We start from the raw sequence: 16,845 nt of genomic DNA, 5'->3' as shown, positions 1-16,845 counted from the left end.
GTATACTTCTAACTGTACACTGGTTCATCTCATCGTGTAAACAACAGTAACTTACTTAGAGACATTTAAATGTAACCTAAAACTGTCACTGATGTGATTTCTACATGTAAATGCATATTGCTGAAGACAGGTTTGATCATTTCCAGTAATCCTCCCACTTCACTTGCACTGAAAAGATACATTTACAGTTCCGCTGTGGCCAATGAATCATATAATTTGTCATCACTGAGTGATTCCCCTCTGAGCTAGTATTAGATTACTACGTCTCCTAATTACTCAGTCTGAATTTGCATAATATTTCACTTCTATCGTCTGAAAGTTTACAAAGTAAAGCTGCAAGCAATTATCTGTCACCATCTTCAGTCAGGAGAATTGACTGTTTGACCCTGCTTGTACAAAAATCACACTTGACACTCGTACTCCTGCAGGCAATGTCAAATGAGACAGCTGGGGCTAACTCAGGATGACACACATCACTGACTACTGCTAAAGATGTTCCATTTGTCAGAAATAAACTAATATTTCCTTTCAGCAAAAGCTCCCTGCTCCACTACATTTCATATTTGCTGCAAGGCAGTGCTGAATCTATGCTAGGTATGAAAGACCTCCTGTGGTGCGCAGGAGGACAACCAGGGTATTGGCATGCCCTTTGTCCTAGATGTAAGAACCAGTCTTCTCACTAATGTTCTACAAAGAGTGTGCAAGAGATTTAGAGCTTCTTGACAGTTTTAATAAGAAACTGGCAATGTTGCCAGACTGAATTCTGACAGGATTTATCACTACTGAGATAACCATCAAAATTCATTTACACAGAAATTGCGATTTTAGAAAAGTTGATCGCGTCTCGCCTTAGCGGCACAGTGCTCTTTGCACAACATATGAAAATGCAGTACATTGCTATACAAAGACGTCTACCCTGTAATGATGCATCACTGTAAATAATTGAATTTGTCTCATGCATTTCATTGTAATGAAAGAACAGAGGAAATCAAAAAGGAGTGTGTGGGATTACACAAAAACAGAGGTATGGAGGTACTATTGGTGAATTAGTGGGTGGATTGCAGGCATATCTAAACCAGCCGTGCATCAACAATAATCTGTTTTGGGTGGCTGAGTTCAAATTAAAAACAAAACATGTTGTTACTATTAAGGAGGATTTTCGTCCCTAATAATACCTGCCCATTCAACAGATGAGCATCACATTAGTGTACAATCACAAATACTAATATCAATATTTTTTTTCACATTTGAAAAAAAAATCTTTTTTTTCTGAAGTTCTGCAAATAAAGAGTCCGTATCTTAGCCTCCAGCATCCCAGCATAGGTTAAACTGGCTTTGAATTAATGAGCTGGAACAACTACAGCAGCGTCATTTTGGTAATGGAGTGTGGACAGAGAGCTTTCACATTGTCTCAGTGTAACAAAGCAAAAAACCAAAGAAACCAAATCAGTTTGCAATACATTGGCACATAAAGGTACAAGAAGCCACTGCATTGCATGATTGAATACTTCTGCTTTATTTTAAAGGGTTGTTTTTTACTGTGGTAACAAAATCAATTATTAATGGAATAAAAAATATACTATTAGCGAGCCCTAAAATTACAAATAATGATAACTTAGTTCATATTACAGTGCTGCTTTTAAATTCACACTCATTTGTTTGTTTGTCTAAGTGAGGATTTAAGTTACCTGATATTTTTATTTCTATGCCATGCTTTTTTAGAACCCTTTATTTTATACAACAGCTTCATTTGCAGTCTCAAAGTAATACTAAAGTTAAGATTATTTCTGCCTCCTAACCTAAAATGATCTTAATAGGCAATAATATCCACCATTTTGCTTTAAACCCCACTTTAAAACACTACCAAGCACAATATTGTAAGAAATTTTCATTAGGATGTACATGACTTCCTCAGTAGATGTCTGCTCAGATGCATTGATTTGCTTCCTTAATTAGCTAGTTTACTAACTGGCTCATTCATTTCAATTACTGTCAACAACAAACTTCCAGAAATATTGATAATACCCAATCTTAGCTACAACTGGAAGTCAATTAATGGATGTTTTACGTCTTAATTCTATTATTTTCCTCTCACTGAGTTACATTCTTTTCTTTGACCACACAAACATGGGTTTCATCTTTTCATGATCTAGCCTTTGGTTTACATTTACTCCACAATCCACAAAGTGCAAGATACAGGAAGTAAAATTTAAAAGAAAATGTGGGCCATTTTATTTTGGCTGATTCAAAATCCACAAACTAAAATAAAATCCCAAACAAAGTCCAAAAGGCAATCAAACATAAAACATCAGAAAGGAATAGTGGTTTAAAAATTGAATTCCACAGGGCAGAAAAGTTAACATAAGACACTGGGTGGCTATAGGACAAAGCTAAACACAATCAAGACAATCAACAGATGCTAAGTAAAACTCAAAACATGACACAAGGGGCACCGACTAACAGAGAAAAACAAGAAATACCAAGAAAACCAACTAAATGCAGACACACGGAAACACAATTTAACTAGAAGGGTAAATTAAAAACAAAAAAGAAAACTCAAGGTAGTACATAACTGAAAGTCTTCAATAGATTGGAATCAAGTAGAAACCAAAGATTCCAAAAAATGCAGAGTGTCAAATTCACTAAGGAATATCAGGAAATGGATTGGGACTCATGTAGCACCTTTCTATTCAATTTGAGCACTCAAAGCACTTTCTGCTAAGTCTTTCTCACCCATATAGCACTTTTTCTGACATTCACTCACACACATTGATGGCTGCATGCTTCAGTATCTTGCCCAAGGACACTTTGACGTGTGGACTGAAAGAGCCAGGATCAATCTATCGACCTTCTTATTGGTAGACAATCCACCCTACCACCTGAGTCACAGTTGCCCCCAGAACTGGATAAATACTTAACAGTGACTACAAATACAAATACAAAAACTAACACTCAAGACTACTACCACTATAGATACAAGAATCACCAGAAAATACAAGTTTAAAGCTGTTTATATAAGGGTATACCCATGTTTCCTGTAGTGCAGTGATTATGACAGCATAAAGTATCCAAAGTTATTTGTCTTGTATTTAAAGTAAGAATATCTTTGTGTCTCTAGCATAAGCTATAATTTGATTAAAATTTTGGACCACACTAAAACTTATAACATTGAGCTGATAGTGCTTCAAACTTGTCAAGTGTATCAAGGATCAATTCCCCCCCACCCAAAGCCCCATCCATTCAACTTTCATTCATTGAAAGGGTTTTTCATTTTTGTTGCAAGCAGTTTGATGTTTGAAATTGAATGTATTCTTGATGAGGGAAGCTGGGAATTGGCTGGCTGTCAGATCAGCACTATTATCTGCCTTTTAGGTTTGAAGCAAATTAGACTTGGAGTCCCTAAGGTGCCTGGACCCTTGCATGCTGGCAGTGTTGAATTCTCTGAGCGTGTCACTTCCTTGATGGAAATTCACTTTAATCAGAAGAAGATTCACAGCCCCACTGGACTTGTTCACAGCTTCTAGATTTGTTTTCAGGGCATGCCAGAAAGCATTTTTTTTTTAACTTGAAACTAAGAAATGTATGAATGAGAAACATATCTGACCAGTCAGTCATCTCAAGCAGGCCGAAGAAACGTTTATTAACGAAAAATCAAACAAACCTGATAGGCCCAAAAATGACGCAGACATATTTTGATGCAACATGCGCCTACTTTATAACAGAAATGCCAAACTATGATTGTAAGAAAAGGGAGAATAAAAAAAAAAAAGATATATAATTTAAAGGAAGATGTGCACAATCAGTGTCTGACATAATAATAAATGTATGATAACACAGTTAATGGAGAACCATTTTTATGGACATATTTGGCAACACCAAATACTAGCACACAGGGGACTGGAAATGTCTAGTTTAAATTTTGTTTGTATTTTTTTTTTTTTAAGTTTCAGAAAAATTCAGGCCATTTCCTGGATTGGAAGCTAAATTGTCTTGTTAGTACATCTGCAGCGTATGTCACCAAGTTTTCTAAGCTGGTCTTTGATGAACCATATATGTTGCTGTTTTTCCTTTTCTGACCTCATTCAATGAAAAGGGACATGGTCATACAGTGCAAACACTCCTAGGGCGAAAGATTCAAAAGAGTAATCGTATTCAACCAAGTGAATTTGCCTCTGATATTAAATCACATGATTCAACATCAAAGTTAAAAATCAAAAACACAAAAAGCACAAACATGATGATAACATGATCACAATGACAGTTTGCACTTTGGCACTAAAAGCAAAGTACAGAACAGGCTGATTGGAATGAATTATTGAATTTGACCAGAAGCAAATACAAGGTAAAAGCTTTACAGTTTATTCTGTAATACCTTTGCTGTCCTGCTCCATCCTTGTCTTCAAGGAGGGTGGTGCAGCGTTTAGAACTGTCACATCACCACAAAAAGTTTCAAGGTTTGAACCTGCTGGCCAGTTTGGGGCCCTCCTGGTCGAGGTTGTTCTCCCTGTAGGTTTTCTGTATTCTGCCTAGAGTTCAAAGACATTCAAGTTAGGCTATTAGGTGATTCCAGCTGTAGTTGTTAATATATGTGCATGGATGATTGCTCATCCCTCTTTGTTCACCCTGGCAACATCTTCAGGGTCTTCTAGGGTATGCCTAGTATCAACTGCATCAACTCTAAAGTGGATAAAGCCGAAGATAAATTGATAATAATTATTGTCAAGGTTTATTTTTGGTTGATTCTGTAGTTGTTGTTTTGTTTTGTTTTGCTTTGTCCAGAGACCATGTTGGTTACTGTCAGGTTTGGATTACAGAAACCCAATGGCACTAACCGTGCAGTAGCGTTCTTAAATTGGTTAATGTGATCATCTGTTGATTTTTATGTGGATAAATTTGTGAGAACCTGTCTGCTAATCAAGTTTCCCAGGAGGGACAAAAATAAATTAATGAAAAAAAAAAACACAGTCCAACAGCAATTTTTATATAGTCACAAAGTTCAGTTATATATTTATGCTCATTGGCACAAATTCTCCAAATGTGTTTCTTCCATTCAATGTGCACTGCTCATTCACTTCAGAGACACACTTTTGACACATTTTTCTTTGGTGTTATTTTTTGCTGTTTCCTTACTTTTTTCACACACCTCTTGGTTAGGGGCAGGCAGGATTTAAGTAAAAATACTGCTATTACTTTAAAGCTCATCTTTTTAGGTTGCCTGGGTGATGGGAAAAAGCACATCCCCAAAAACATGGTGCCGGCATGAAACATACTTCCAATTAAAATACATTAGTTTCAAAGTCCTGCTTACTGTCACAAAAAAAAGAAAAAAGAAAATAAAGACATTTTATGTCCATGCACAGTAAAAATAGATCACATTTCCTCCTGTTTTCATGACTTTGTGTGAGACCAGGCTGCAATAACAGTCGTAGAGAAAAGGCTGTGTCAGGCTGACATTGATTGCTGGGCTGCTTTAGTGTAAAATACATGATTTTTAAGTGCAGCGATTCGTTTTCGTCTTTTTTGGATTTTGCTTCTTGAAACCTTGGAGGCAAAAACAATCCCACCCACTTTTTTACACATGCTGTTTTCCACTTGTTCCTGTCTCTGTCACAATTCAAAATAAAGCACACACAATCAGTGTGCTAAGTTGGACATTTTATGATCACGGTTTGGATCTTGGTCTTTCTTTGCTTTCAATCATCTTGTCTTATCTGAAAGTCTAAGCCATCAGGTGTGTTGTGCCCCACAAATTCCCACAAGTAATTGGGCTCTCAGTATATCTCAGTATATTTTCAGAACATCTTCCAGGCACCCAGAATAGGCCAAATCATTATGGTTTCTGGCAGATACAGAGCTAACAAAGGATTAAACCAGAGAGGAGCCATTGAGTGTCGGGATTTGGTTTGTTTGTCCCAGCTGTGCTGTTTACAACCCCCTGTGCTATAGTCTACTTAAAGACAGCCCAACAGACATCAGAGAGGCGTTGGTGTCCAGGAGTTTTGTCAAGCCTGTCTCCCTCATACTCATCTGCAGGCTCAATGTGTTCGCCTTTGGAGAATGATTGACCACTAGCCTTAGATTGAAATTGATTGCATAAGGGCTATAACAATGAAACGCCTTTGGTATTCTGGCAGTAGCAGTGGAAGAGTGTCAGAGGATTGGGGTACTGCTGTCACTAGAACAACAGGGTTCTTTATTAGCGTATTGTCTAGTGGTCAGATTCCTAAGATCAGAGTGAGCCTTTGATCTTAGAGATACTGTGCTGCTAATTGGGTTGTATTGATCCATCCAGCGCCTGCCCATGTTGGCACAGTCATGATGAATGTCAGTCTGCTGTGCTGAATGAAAAACTGGACTAACCAGCTTTGAGTTCAGCTGGGTTGTCTGATGTGCGGTGCCAGGTTCTAGACAGAGAAGAATCAAACATAAGTGGCAGAAAAGACATCATTACCAGTCTGCTTTAAAGTTTTTTGTAAAACTTGTTGCAAGGTTTCAAACTTCTCGGGGTCCATATCAGTCTTGTTGTTGTATAATAAATCTTAAGCTATTCTTCTATGAATGTTCTTGAGAAATAGGCCTTGCATCAGAAGAAAAAGGTTAATTATTAAAATTATGTTATTTTCAAGCAACATTTTCTAATAGTTATAACAGTAATTTAAACAAAAATGTGGGGGGAGGATGTAAATATTTGTTATATTGCCAAGTCTGACAAATATTTATTCCTAGCAGATTTTTTTTCTACTTGCCTCTGAAATACAAATCTATTTGCAAAACACTGAAATGATTGATGAGAAGATTAAAGAGTTCTAAGGGAACATTAACATAACCAAGTGTATTAATTTTAACAGACAGCACTTTATATTCTGCTCTTTTGCAAAAGTTGGTTGGTTTGCTGCTGTATTATTCTGACATTGGTGCACAGCTACAGAGTTGTACAACCCCAATTTTTATTGCACATTTCTTTTAGATGCTCTGAGAAATTTTCATTAGATAATAAGTCAGCAGGGTGCATGTTTTCAAAATTTCCAAGACATTCACTCCAGGAAAACTTAAATTACATAAATGTGCTACATACTTTGGATTATTTGTTAAAATGGTAGATCTATACCATTGAGGCTGACACAGCCTTCATCGAAGAGTATCTGCTACTGATTCATTATGCTGCATTAAATGTCCATGGAGCAGGAAGGGGCAAAGCTTGAAGGATTGTACAGCATATTAAATTTATCTTGGTGAACCTCAGTAGAATGAAGATATCCCACGAAGTTCAAAATGAAGATATAAAATCACAGCTGAAAACAATGGTGTTTAAGTTCCATGCAAACCTGGGAAATAAATGGTAGAATACATTTCTGGCAGTGACACAGAAGATAAAAAACAAGTTAATGCACTGTAACTTACTATATGTAGTTTTATGACACACCTGCTTTTATGACAAACCCTGCTTAAGAGGTTTTCAAAGTATACCATATTGGGTACATAGTTATACTGTTGTCAGTTGTAGCAGACACAAGATTTGTTTTCTTCTGAGTTTTTTTGTACTTTAACTGTTGATAATTCTTCGTTGTATAATGGATTCATTTCTCATAGTCAACAAAGCACATGGCCCAGAGACATCGTTGTTTCTATTGCAATGACCAATAGCAAGGTGAACAAGAATGAATGATGAAAATCTGCTTGTGGTTTGAGTCTTTCTGTGCCCCAGGCTTGTTAAAAAAATACACAGGGCTTCTGTGGACATAAACTTTACATTGGAATCCTTAGTTGTAGATGCAAATATGCAAATAGCACAGTCAAGGATGTCTTCATATAATGAATAATGTAAAGTATATATGATGTCATTCCAGCCATGCTATAGCATTTAGTAGTAAGTTTCTGGTTCTACAAATCCACAACAGGTGAAAATATACAGCAATTTTCTCAATTTCACAGTATTTGGCAGATTTGTAGGTATTTCTAACTTTGTTATCAGTTGTGACAGCGTGCTTACTGTTATTAGTGTGACTGTCATTATTTCCCCAGGTGATTCTGTCTGTCTGTATGAGTGTCATCATAGCAAAATGTGGTCCTGGAGATAACCTTCTTCAGCAAGTACTACAAGAGAGGTGCTTTACTGTAAAAACACAATACCTTTCATAAACATCAGTCTCAGTTGCAGTTGGATCAAAATGTAGATGGCGTTTGATGAGTGTGGCCTAAATGAGGACTAAATAGTTTATATCTACCATTGTCTCCCATTAGGACACATTGTTCTGCCCTTTGATTTAATTCATTTCCAGCTGAGTATTTCCTGCTCAGTAACATTTAACTGTTTATATAACTTTCATTTTAAATAAAAATCAGGAGCTTAGATTTAGTCTTTGATTTATTTGTCTGACACTTACGCCGCATTTTCATCTTAAATGTCAGTTGCACTTGAACTGCTTTTCATTCTTCTGCAGAGACTTAATGTTCTTTAAGTATCACTTACATGTATTTTTAAATTACTGCTGCTTTCATCTCTTACTTTTCAATTGACAAGATAAATGCTTCACTTACACACTTCACCTTGATTCAGTGCTTACAGTGAAACTCCTTTCATCACATCATTTCAGCTGCTTGCTGAGCTTTATTTAGGATCTGTATTTTGACTGTACCTTAAGCTGTCATATAATTTCACATGTTTTATGTGTCCACTGTAAAATGTCAGGAGCTGTGAGTTGCACAGACGACTCTGCATTTTTCTGATTAAACTCACAAGTAGGTTAGAATCTTTTGACACACACACTTTCCCTTCATTGTACATTATACCTGAAATTGTAGCTTTATTATGGTGGATGGTTAAGTTGACTTCAATAGCCTCCACTGTTGGAGAGTAAATGTATTAACTATAACTACTTATCTTCTCATCTAACTACCTAGTTGTATGTAATAGAGTTACATAGTCCAAGCAGAAGAAAAGTCAGTGTGATCTGCTAGAGTTAGTAAGAAAGACATCTAAGATCATGTATTTTGATTTTCATTAAACATTTTCCACAAATTGGAAAATGAACAAAATCATAAACTACATGTGATCTGTTTGTCAGTTAAACATAAATGTAACAAGAATTTGTTTTAAAAATAGGAAATTAATTAAATATTAGCTTGAATCTAATGAAAAAAAATTAGTAGTACGAACTGCTTTTTGGGGGGGATGTGCAGTGTTATTGTAGAACACAACTTTTATTTTACTGCCTTGCATTTTTTCAGGCTAATCTCCAGTGACACACCTGAGGAAACATATGGAAACCTGTAGAAGATTTAATTGTTCAATCAAATAGTAATACAAACAAAGAATTCAAATACATATACTAGCTTAGTAGTTTAATTAGGCAATTCAAATATTTATCTTAGTTATTAAATTTTTAACAATTTGTAAGTTATTCCTAAATCTCAGTAACCCTGAGCTTTATGTCCCAATAAGACTGCTCAGAGTTTAGTGTTCTTCAGTGAATGTCCAAGTAAAAGTAATTTACAAAGAGCTCTGTGAGTGATAAAACTGAATCAATCTCACCTGGAATTGTGCCCAATTCCAGCGGAGAATCGAGAGTCATGTGCTGAATAGGTAGACCTAGATGAACTGTCTAATTATTTCAAATGCTAATTTAGCTGTGAAGCAGCCAGCATTTGTTTATCTTTCTCTCAGCGGGTGTCCTAGCAACCCCACTTACCCAAACACGGCAGCTTGTTTCACTGGGAGTGGATTAAAAGTTTCTGTCTTCTGAGCATCTGTTCAGTGCAGCAGGAGATGCCATGTCTCCCCATAGCTCCAGACAATTCATGCAAGAGACCATATTCACATCTCTGAGAAATATGAATAGGGACACAATTTTTGAAGACACAGAGATTTCCAAACTGCGTATCCTATAAAACATTCCACATTTTCAGTGTTTAAAAAAAACATGCAGCTGGGAGATAGACACAAGAGGAAATGCCCAAAACACTTTGCTTTCTCATATGCACTTATTTCCCTGTAGGTTGTCCCAGTAAGGAGTATGGAGTGGTTTGGAAGGTTGAGATGTTCATTGCAGAAAATACTTGAAAGAAGGTGGTTTATAACTGACTCTTCAGAGGCACTCAGTTTGAAGTAAATTGGGTTTAGCTTGTGATTTTTTTTTCTGTCACTGTGAAGAAAAAAAATAGATTTTGAAATTTACTGTTTATTGTCCTCCAAAAGAGCATATAAAGTTTATTGTAAGATTGTAAGAATGACAGTTTTTAACACGTCATTCCGACAGTTGCGTTGCTTTGTTGTCACTTAATAATCATCTCTCAGAGATGAAAATGTCTCATTAGCTACATTATGTCTTCATCTCAAGAAACCACATATTTGTAATAATTGCGTTTATCATATGACTCTAAAAAGGTGTGCTGTTTGAATTCTTAACATGATGAGAGCATTAAGAAAAGAGATTTATCTTATCTATATTAGACCACGGATGGATGCATTGTGTGAAAGTCCATTTTTCAGTTCAGAATTTAGTCTGGTATGAAAAATGCCAGGAAATGGAGTAAAAGAATGTGCAAGACAGTTTTTTTTAAAGAAAAAAAGAATTCATAACCCATCCTTTTTCACACCATTGTGTGAGAGGTCAATTCACTTAATGAGTTAAAATGACATCAATGAGTACACGACCTTCAATATACAAAAAAAGAGAGGGAATTAATGAATAGCAGGAATGTCAGTGTGATAAATCAATATTAAACACACTTTTAAAGTAATAGCAATTTCACAATGCCATTGTGATTCACTGATAAAATGTCATAAGGTTGAAATTCAGCACTGAAAAACAGCCCTTTATTTCAGTATTACTGCAGGACATATTGTGCTACTAGTGTCTGCTAATCAGAAATGTGCCAAAAATTATACTGGTATTTTTTTTCCTTAGTTGGGTTTTTTTGTTTGTTTGCTTGTTTGTTTTTAGTTATTATAGGCTACAATTAAGCTTCATGTCTTGGCTATGCAACCAAGCTGTAAATCTTTCTTTGGAAACCATCTCTGTTTATGCTCTATTGTCTGCTGTGTATGATAAGAGCAATTTATCTCAATATTTGCACTGTATTAGCTACAAGATGATTATACTGCTATAGCAGCCACATGGCAGTATGATTATATTAAACTGAATGCTGAACAGAAACTCTGAGTTTGAAATGTGAATGAGAGTTGTCAGCCATTAACCATGCTATGCATTACAGCATGAACAGTGGTTTATGTAACCTGTACAAACATCGCGAGTTTGACTTTGCTTTGACTACTGTTTCTGATGATGTTTTTTCTCTGGCTAAATGACATGTAGAAAAGAGTATAATTAGTTGGCTATTTGGTATTAACCCATGACAGCGTTATTATTATTTAATTAGCAAGTTCTGGTCTTTCTTTTAAATTTTCATAAAAAAATGGCTTGTGGCAAATTGTCACCAGTGTAATGCTTACTATTTTAATTCAGTCCGTGTTCAAATCAACAGTGGTACTGAAAGAAAGAGAGAAAATATTCATTTTAGCCACTATGCATTTTTTTTAAGTTTGAAATACACTTCTTGTACACAAAATTGTGGGAAATGTGACCTAACTATAAAGGCATGTGAAAAAGTCAACGAGAGAATGATTAAAAAAGCAAAGAATTAAGGTGTCGAAGTAGCCCGGTCCAAAAGCTCAACTCAAACAAGGCACTTTCCAGTGAACATTGTTTCAGAATGTCATGAACTTAAACATTTAACATGCTAACTGAGGCCTGTATAGTCTGCGATGTAGCTCTTGGCAGTTTTTGCAGTTTCTCTCAGCACTGCATGTTCTGACCTTGAGGTGAATTTGCTGGGATGCCCTCTGATCGGGAGATGATAACTCACACCTGAATGGTCCAGATGACCAAGTCCAGACCTCAATCCAATTGAAATGCTGTGGCAAGACCTAAGGAGTGCTGCGCATAAATGAATGTACACAAACTGAAGCAACATTGTTAAGCTGAGAGACTAATGCAGTCATACAGAAAACGACTGCTTCTTGTTAGTGAAGCTAAAAGTGCTTCTTTAATTTCAGACAACTGAATCATGGTCCCGTACATTAATATTTCTTAATAATTTTTAGACTTTCTACCACTGATGGAAATTTAAATTACATGATTTAAACAAATATTTGAGTATACTCTTTTCAGAATAAGGACAGATGAGACACATGATTGTATTTTTAAAAGCTTTGTCTGGTAGTTTTCTACTTTGTGTTTGATTCAAATCTGAGGCCATATTTTTAGGTCTTCTACAGAAACTGATTGTAAGCTTATTCACATCAAACAGAAGGATTGTAAATAGTTCTGAAATCCTTGAACATGCATTTCATATTTCCTGATTGCATTATGTTGTAAAGTGACTTCTTGCTGTTATGTAATTTGTGGATATTTGTCCCAGAATTTTAAAACATAAACACATTTATTTATGACACAAAATCCTGTACCAGAGATTTTAGGGATGTAGCAATTAACATATTTCTTTGCTGTGTTTTGAGATGATTTTGGAACAAAGTCTTTATATTGCCAGAAGAAAAAAAGGTTTCTGAATTACACTACACAGCCTATCAGGAAAGCCTACACTAAACGTGCATGAAAGAAGATTTATATTGGTTGAACCTTGGACGCGACAGCAAATTTCAGCACAATGCAGTGTTTTTATCCAACTAGAATAATTGAGGGATCATAGAGATATTGTTGTTTTTCCTCATGTATTGAGGATTTGGAGAAGATGTACATCTAGCTTGTACATTGTGGTCGTGCCAATGAGTCATTTAGTCCGACACACTGACAGAAATCTGCATTCATCTTCCTGAGATTAAGTGAAGCGTTCGCTTTGCTTGCCACATATTTGATATCAAATCCATATAAGCTGTTCCTTACCCCCTTTCACGTTTGTGAAAATTTGTGGACACAGCCAAAAACAACAGTCAGGCTGTTTTGATTCAAGGCATCAGCTCTGAGATCCCAGCACTTCTTATTGTACCGCCTTGTTTTTTTGTTTTTTGTTTTTTACAGAGAATAAACATGGATTTTCTCATCTGTATGAGGAATGTGAACAGAGCCTGAGTCGATATTGGGGAGAAATCCGAGTGCATTAGGATGTAGGGCAGGTAGAACAATTTAACTCATATTAAAATACATATTTTTTTGTTGTCATGACTTGCAGGTAGGTCAAATATTATGTAATGTGCATTGGATAGTTTATCTGCATTCTCCATATCAATTTCCATTCAAAAACATAAACCCCTCAGTGCTTCTCTAGGGGGGGAAAAAATCACTTGTCAGTTTCTAAACTTTTATTACAGTAAGACCCTTTTTGTTCCAGTCTTACCTTAGCTTATCTTCTTTACCTAATGGTGTTGATTTATTTCAGTTTTCTTATCTTAGCAACTGTGCAGTATTGACAGAGCTAATTAAAGATTGTAGCAAGTAAAATTAAAAAGTCAATTCACAGGTCTTAGCAATACTATCCCAGCTACCATAAAGTGAACAGAAAAGTACACAAAACATAATTAAACAATACACAAACTCACATAAACCATCATCATCCCAGCCAGTCCCCACTGGTTACAAGAGCATCTTTATTACTTACCATTTTAACTGAAAGATTGATCATCAGTTGATTCACACTGTGCAGGTTAGAATGAATGTGTACTGGTGGAACAGATGGAGACAGGTGCACAATCTCTTCATTTGTTAGTTAATTGTTTATGAACGCCGCCTTAAAATAAATAAATAAAAGTTAATGCTTTTAAATAAAAGCTTTAATTTGGAGGTGGGATAGGACACGATGAAAAGTCCTGTAATAATGTTGTGTAATCGCCATATTAAAAGGCAAACAAATGCGATGGCCAAGGTAAGAGGTGAATATGTGGTGCTCTCCAAGGTGCTGTACGTGCAGCTGTCAGTGGCAGAGAAAATGTCTAAGTCTCTCACTTTAGCTTGCACCAGGTGTTAGTGTTACTTATTAGCAGCAGCTTATGAGACAATATCTTAGCTGCAGTTCAAACACTGAACTCACCTGTGTATGTGTGATGTGTGTTTTTGTCTCTTGGTTGCGAGACTTAAGAGGTTGTTGCTATGCCTTTCTTCACCTTCTAATGTTCTCATAATAAGCACTGTCGGTGTCACAGCACTCAGTGTTTCTCTTCTATTAAGTTCTGTTTGTTTTGTTCTGAACCGTTTGTGTGACAGTATGCCAAAGTTATACTTTTGTCACCTTGACGGCTGAAGTGTTTATTGTTTCGACAAGTAGGTTCTGTGATTTTGACAAGATAATAAAGTTAAATGCTACTGCACTTCATGTTCTTGGGTCTCTGACCTAGTGTTTGGAGTTTTTTAAAGTTGTATTTTAGGTTATCTTTTGTGGGGTTTTTTTCCATGAGTCTATGTCCATGAGTTTTCAGTTCATCTGACCTCTCCTGTATCCCCGTTTACTGTTATCAAGTCTTAGTCTCTGTGGTAGGCGTTTTTCTGTGTCGGTACTTCCTGTTTGTTTTGGTAGCTCTTGTCCCATGTGCCTTGTATTTACTTTTGCTTCCCTTGTCTTGATAATGTCTGATTAGATTCAGCTCTGTACCTCTGAACTCTGATTAGTCAGAATAAATGGCTCACTTTTTACTTGCAGTCTGCCTCGTCCCATGTCCAAGCTTTTGGGTCCACATTTTAATGCTTCTATGACATCATGTTTACTACTCTACATCACTGGCTGGTTTGGGAATGCCTTGACATCCCAGAATAACTGTGGTAAGTTAGAGCAGCATATTACTATGTAGTTAGGAAACTTGAAAGCCATCTTGGCTGCGATTAATTCTTTATTGTATTAAAATTATTCATCTGGATGAAATCATCCCCTGGGTTTCAAAGTTGGATACATTAAAGTGTGACATGTCCAGGTCAAAATGTCTCACTATAAAAGTAGAGCACAGAATTCATGAAAGGAACCACTAAAGGATGAAGAGACTAACGACTAATTCTATCATCCCTTTACTGAATGTCAAAACAGGGGGACTACATTTGTTTTTGGGGAATAGTGTTTGACCAGTTGCAAACATAAAAGGGAGTACAAGTATATTTTGATGCTGTGATTAGCAGTGTTTTTATTATGCAACTTCTCGGAACCTCTCAAAGGACACGATCGACATGAACATACATTAAGAATTCTAAAAAATAATGACCGTCTTTCATGTGGGGAACTGAATGTGGCCTCATAAAGCCAGAATACAGGCACTTTAATCAGTAAAGCAGAACATGCCTCAGTGTTGCCCTTAGACCTGAACCCCTTGGATTTGGATATTTAATTGAAGATCTTCCAGTGCTACCATCTGAAACAAGCCGGTGTCACTTTTAAAGAACTTTCGAAATGTGGTAACCCATCCCACTGGAATCCTTTGCATAGTGATGGGAGCCATGTTAATCCACTGTTGATCTACCCAGGGATTAAGCTCTTCCAAAATCAATAAAACTGTGAAAGCTTGCCTTCTGGTCTTAATCAAATCCTTTACATTCGTGACTTATACAGTTTGATACTACAGAACCTGATAATTTGCTTCTGTATCAGATGAATGTAGTGAAAAAATATCAACATTTGCATTTTCTAAGCTCAGCAGAATTGCCACCTCCCCAGTGGAGCATAAACGTGCAGGCCAAGTAAAGGTTTGTTAAGTTGCAGATATTAGGAAAAAAAATCCAAGTGTAACAGACTGCATTCTATAATTCACACTCACGAAAAACAATGGGATATACCCACAGGCATTTATGGCAGCGATTCAATTTTAAAGTCGGCTCCATATCTTCCCATTTTTAATCCAATAGCACCTACAGGATGTTTTATGTATTTGTTACTTTCTACCAGGTTGTATCTCATATGCAGGTGCCGACCTGCTACACTGGATGAGGCTCGATTCCACTCCACGTTTTGTGTCCCGCTTTTGCCCTGCCGGTGCATCTGAACACACAGCGCTCTCCTCCACAGAGCATTTCCACTTCAACGCAGCTACAATGGGCTTTCTTTGCTGAGCGAAGTTGAGTCAACAAGCCGGGAAACGCGCTCCTTGGATTCATGTGGCACCTTTACGCTCACAGCTTTCTTTTCTACTGCGCCGAGGGACTTTCAACTGAACTCGGTGGCGATACAAACCCGTTGTGCTTTGGGGGATGTGTTAAGAGACTATAGTTGAGTTTCAACCACTAAAAACGACCAGTCATTAAATAGTCTACCTGCGAATCTGCTGCAGGAGGGGGGAGTTTTGCCAGCAAGCGGGACACTGCAGAGTACTTAAACAGTGAGGGATCTGTACAGAAGTGAACGATGCTCAGACTGGAGACCATCATTTGCACTTTTTCTGTGCTGTCTGTTGCGGCAAGAGCCGAATTTAAAGCGAGGAATTGCAGCGAGGTGAGGGAGGCTTCCATCGCGAAAGGCTTTGGCTTCTCACATGTTCCCCATCAGGAGATCCCAGGTAAGGGTGGACTGAGTTACTGGCTCACGACCTGCCGGTTACAGCATCCGAAATGATCGGGAATATGCAGCGACTTTTACAAAATAAAATAATAATAGTAAACGAGTCTGTGTTAAGTGTTTATATCTGAGAGGAAAAGTTAAAAATTCTCAGCGGTCCTATTGCAACTCATTTAAGACGCTAAATCGTTTTAATGCTGCAGGGGTACGCTACTGCGACTGCACCACGTCCAACTAATCGGTTCCAGCTTTTCAACCACCTGTCACTCACAAAGTACCTGCTGTGATTTTCACTCACTGAAGTTAACTCTATACAAATGATGTGAGCATAACTACAGGCTTATTTAGTTTTATATATATATA

General features: G+C 36.9%; 1 protein-coding gene across 2 annotated transcripts in view; it reads left to right on the top strand.

The window, feature by feature from the left end:
- Positions 1-16,012: 16,012 nt before the first annotated feature.
- Positions 16,013-16,845, top strand: part of gpc6b (glypican 6b) — a 78,731-nt gene continuing 77,898 nt past the window's right edge. For both annotated transcript variants that reach the window (XM_005723558.1, XM_005723557.1), the window contains exon 1: positions 16,013-16,483. In XM_005723558.1, the coding sequence (XP_005723615.1) occupies positions 16,333-16,483 (151 nt within the window). In that variant the 5' untranslated portion in view covers positions 16,013-16,332. The remainder of the gene's footprint in view (positions 16,484-16,845) is intronic.

Source organism: Pundamilia nyererei, unplaced genomic scaffold (assembly GCF_000239375.1).
Source record: "Pundamilia nyererei isolate P.nyererei 1_Seehausen unplaced genomic scaffold, PunNye1.0 scaffold00009, whole genome shotgun sequence".
NCBI lineage: Eukaryota > Metazoa > Chordata > Actinopteri > Cichliformes > Cichlidae > Pundamilia > Pundamilia nyererei.
This window is presented reverse-complemented; position numbering and strand designations above follow the sequence as displayed.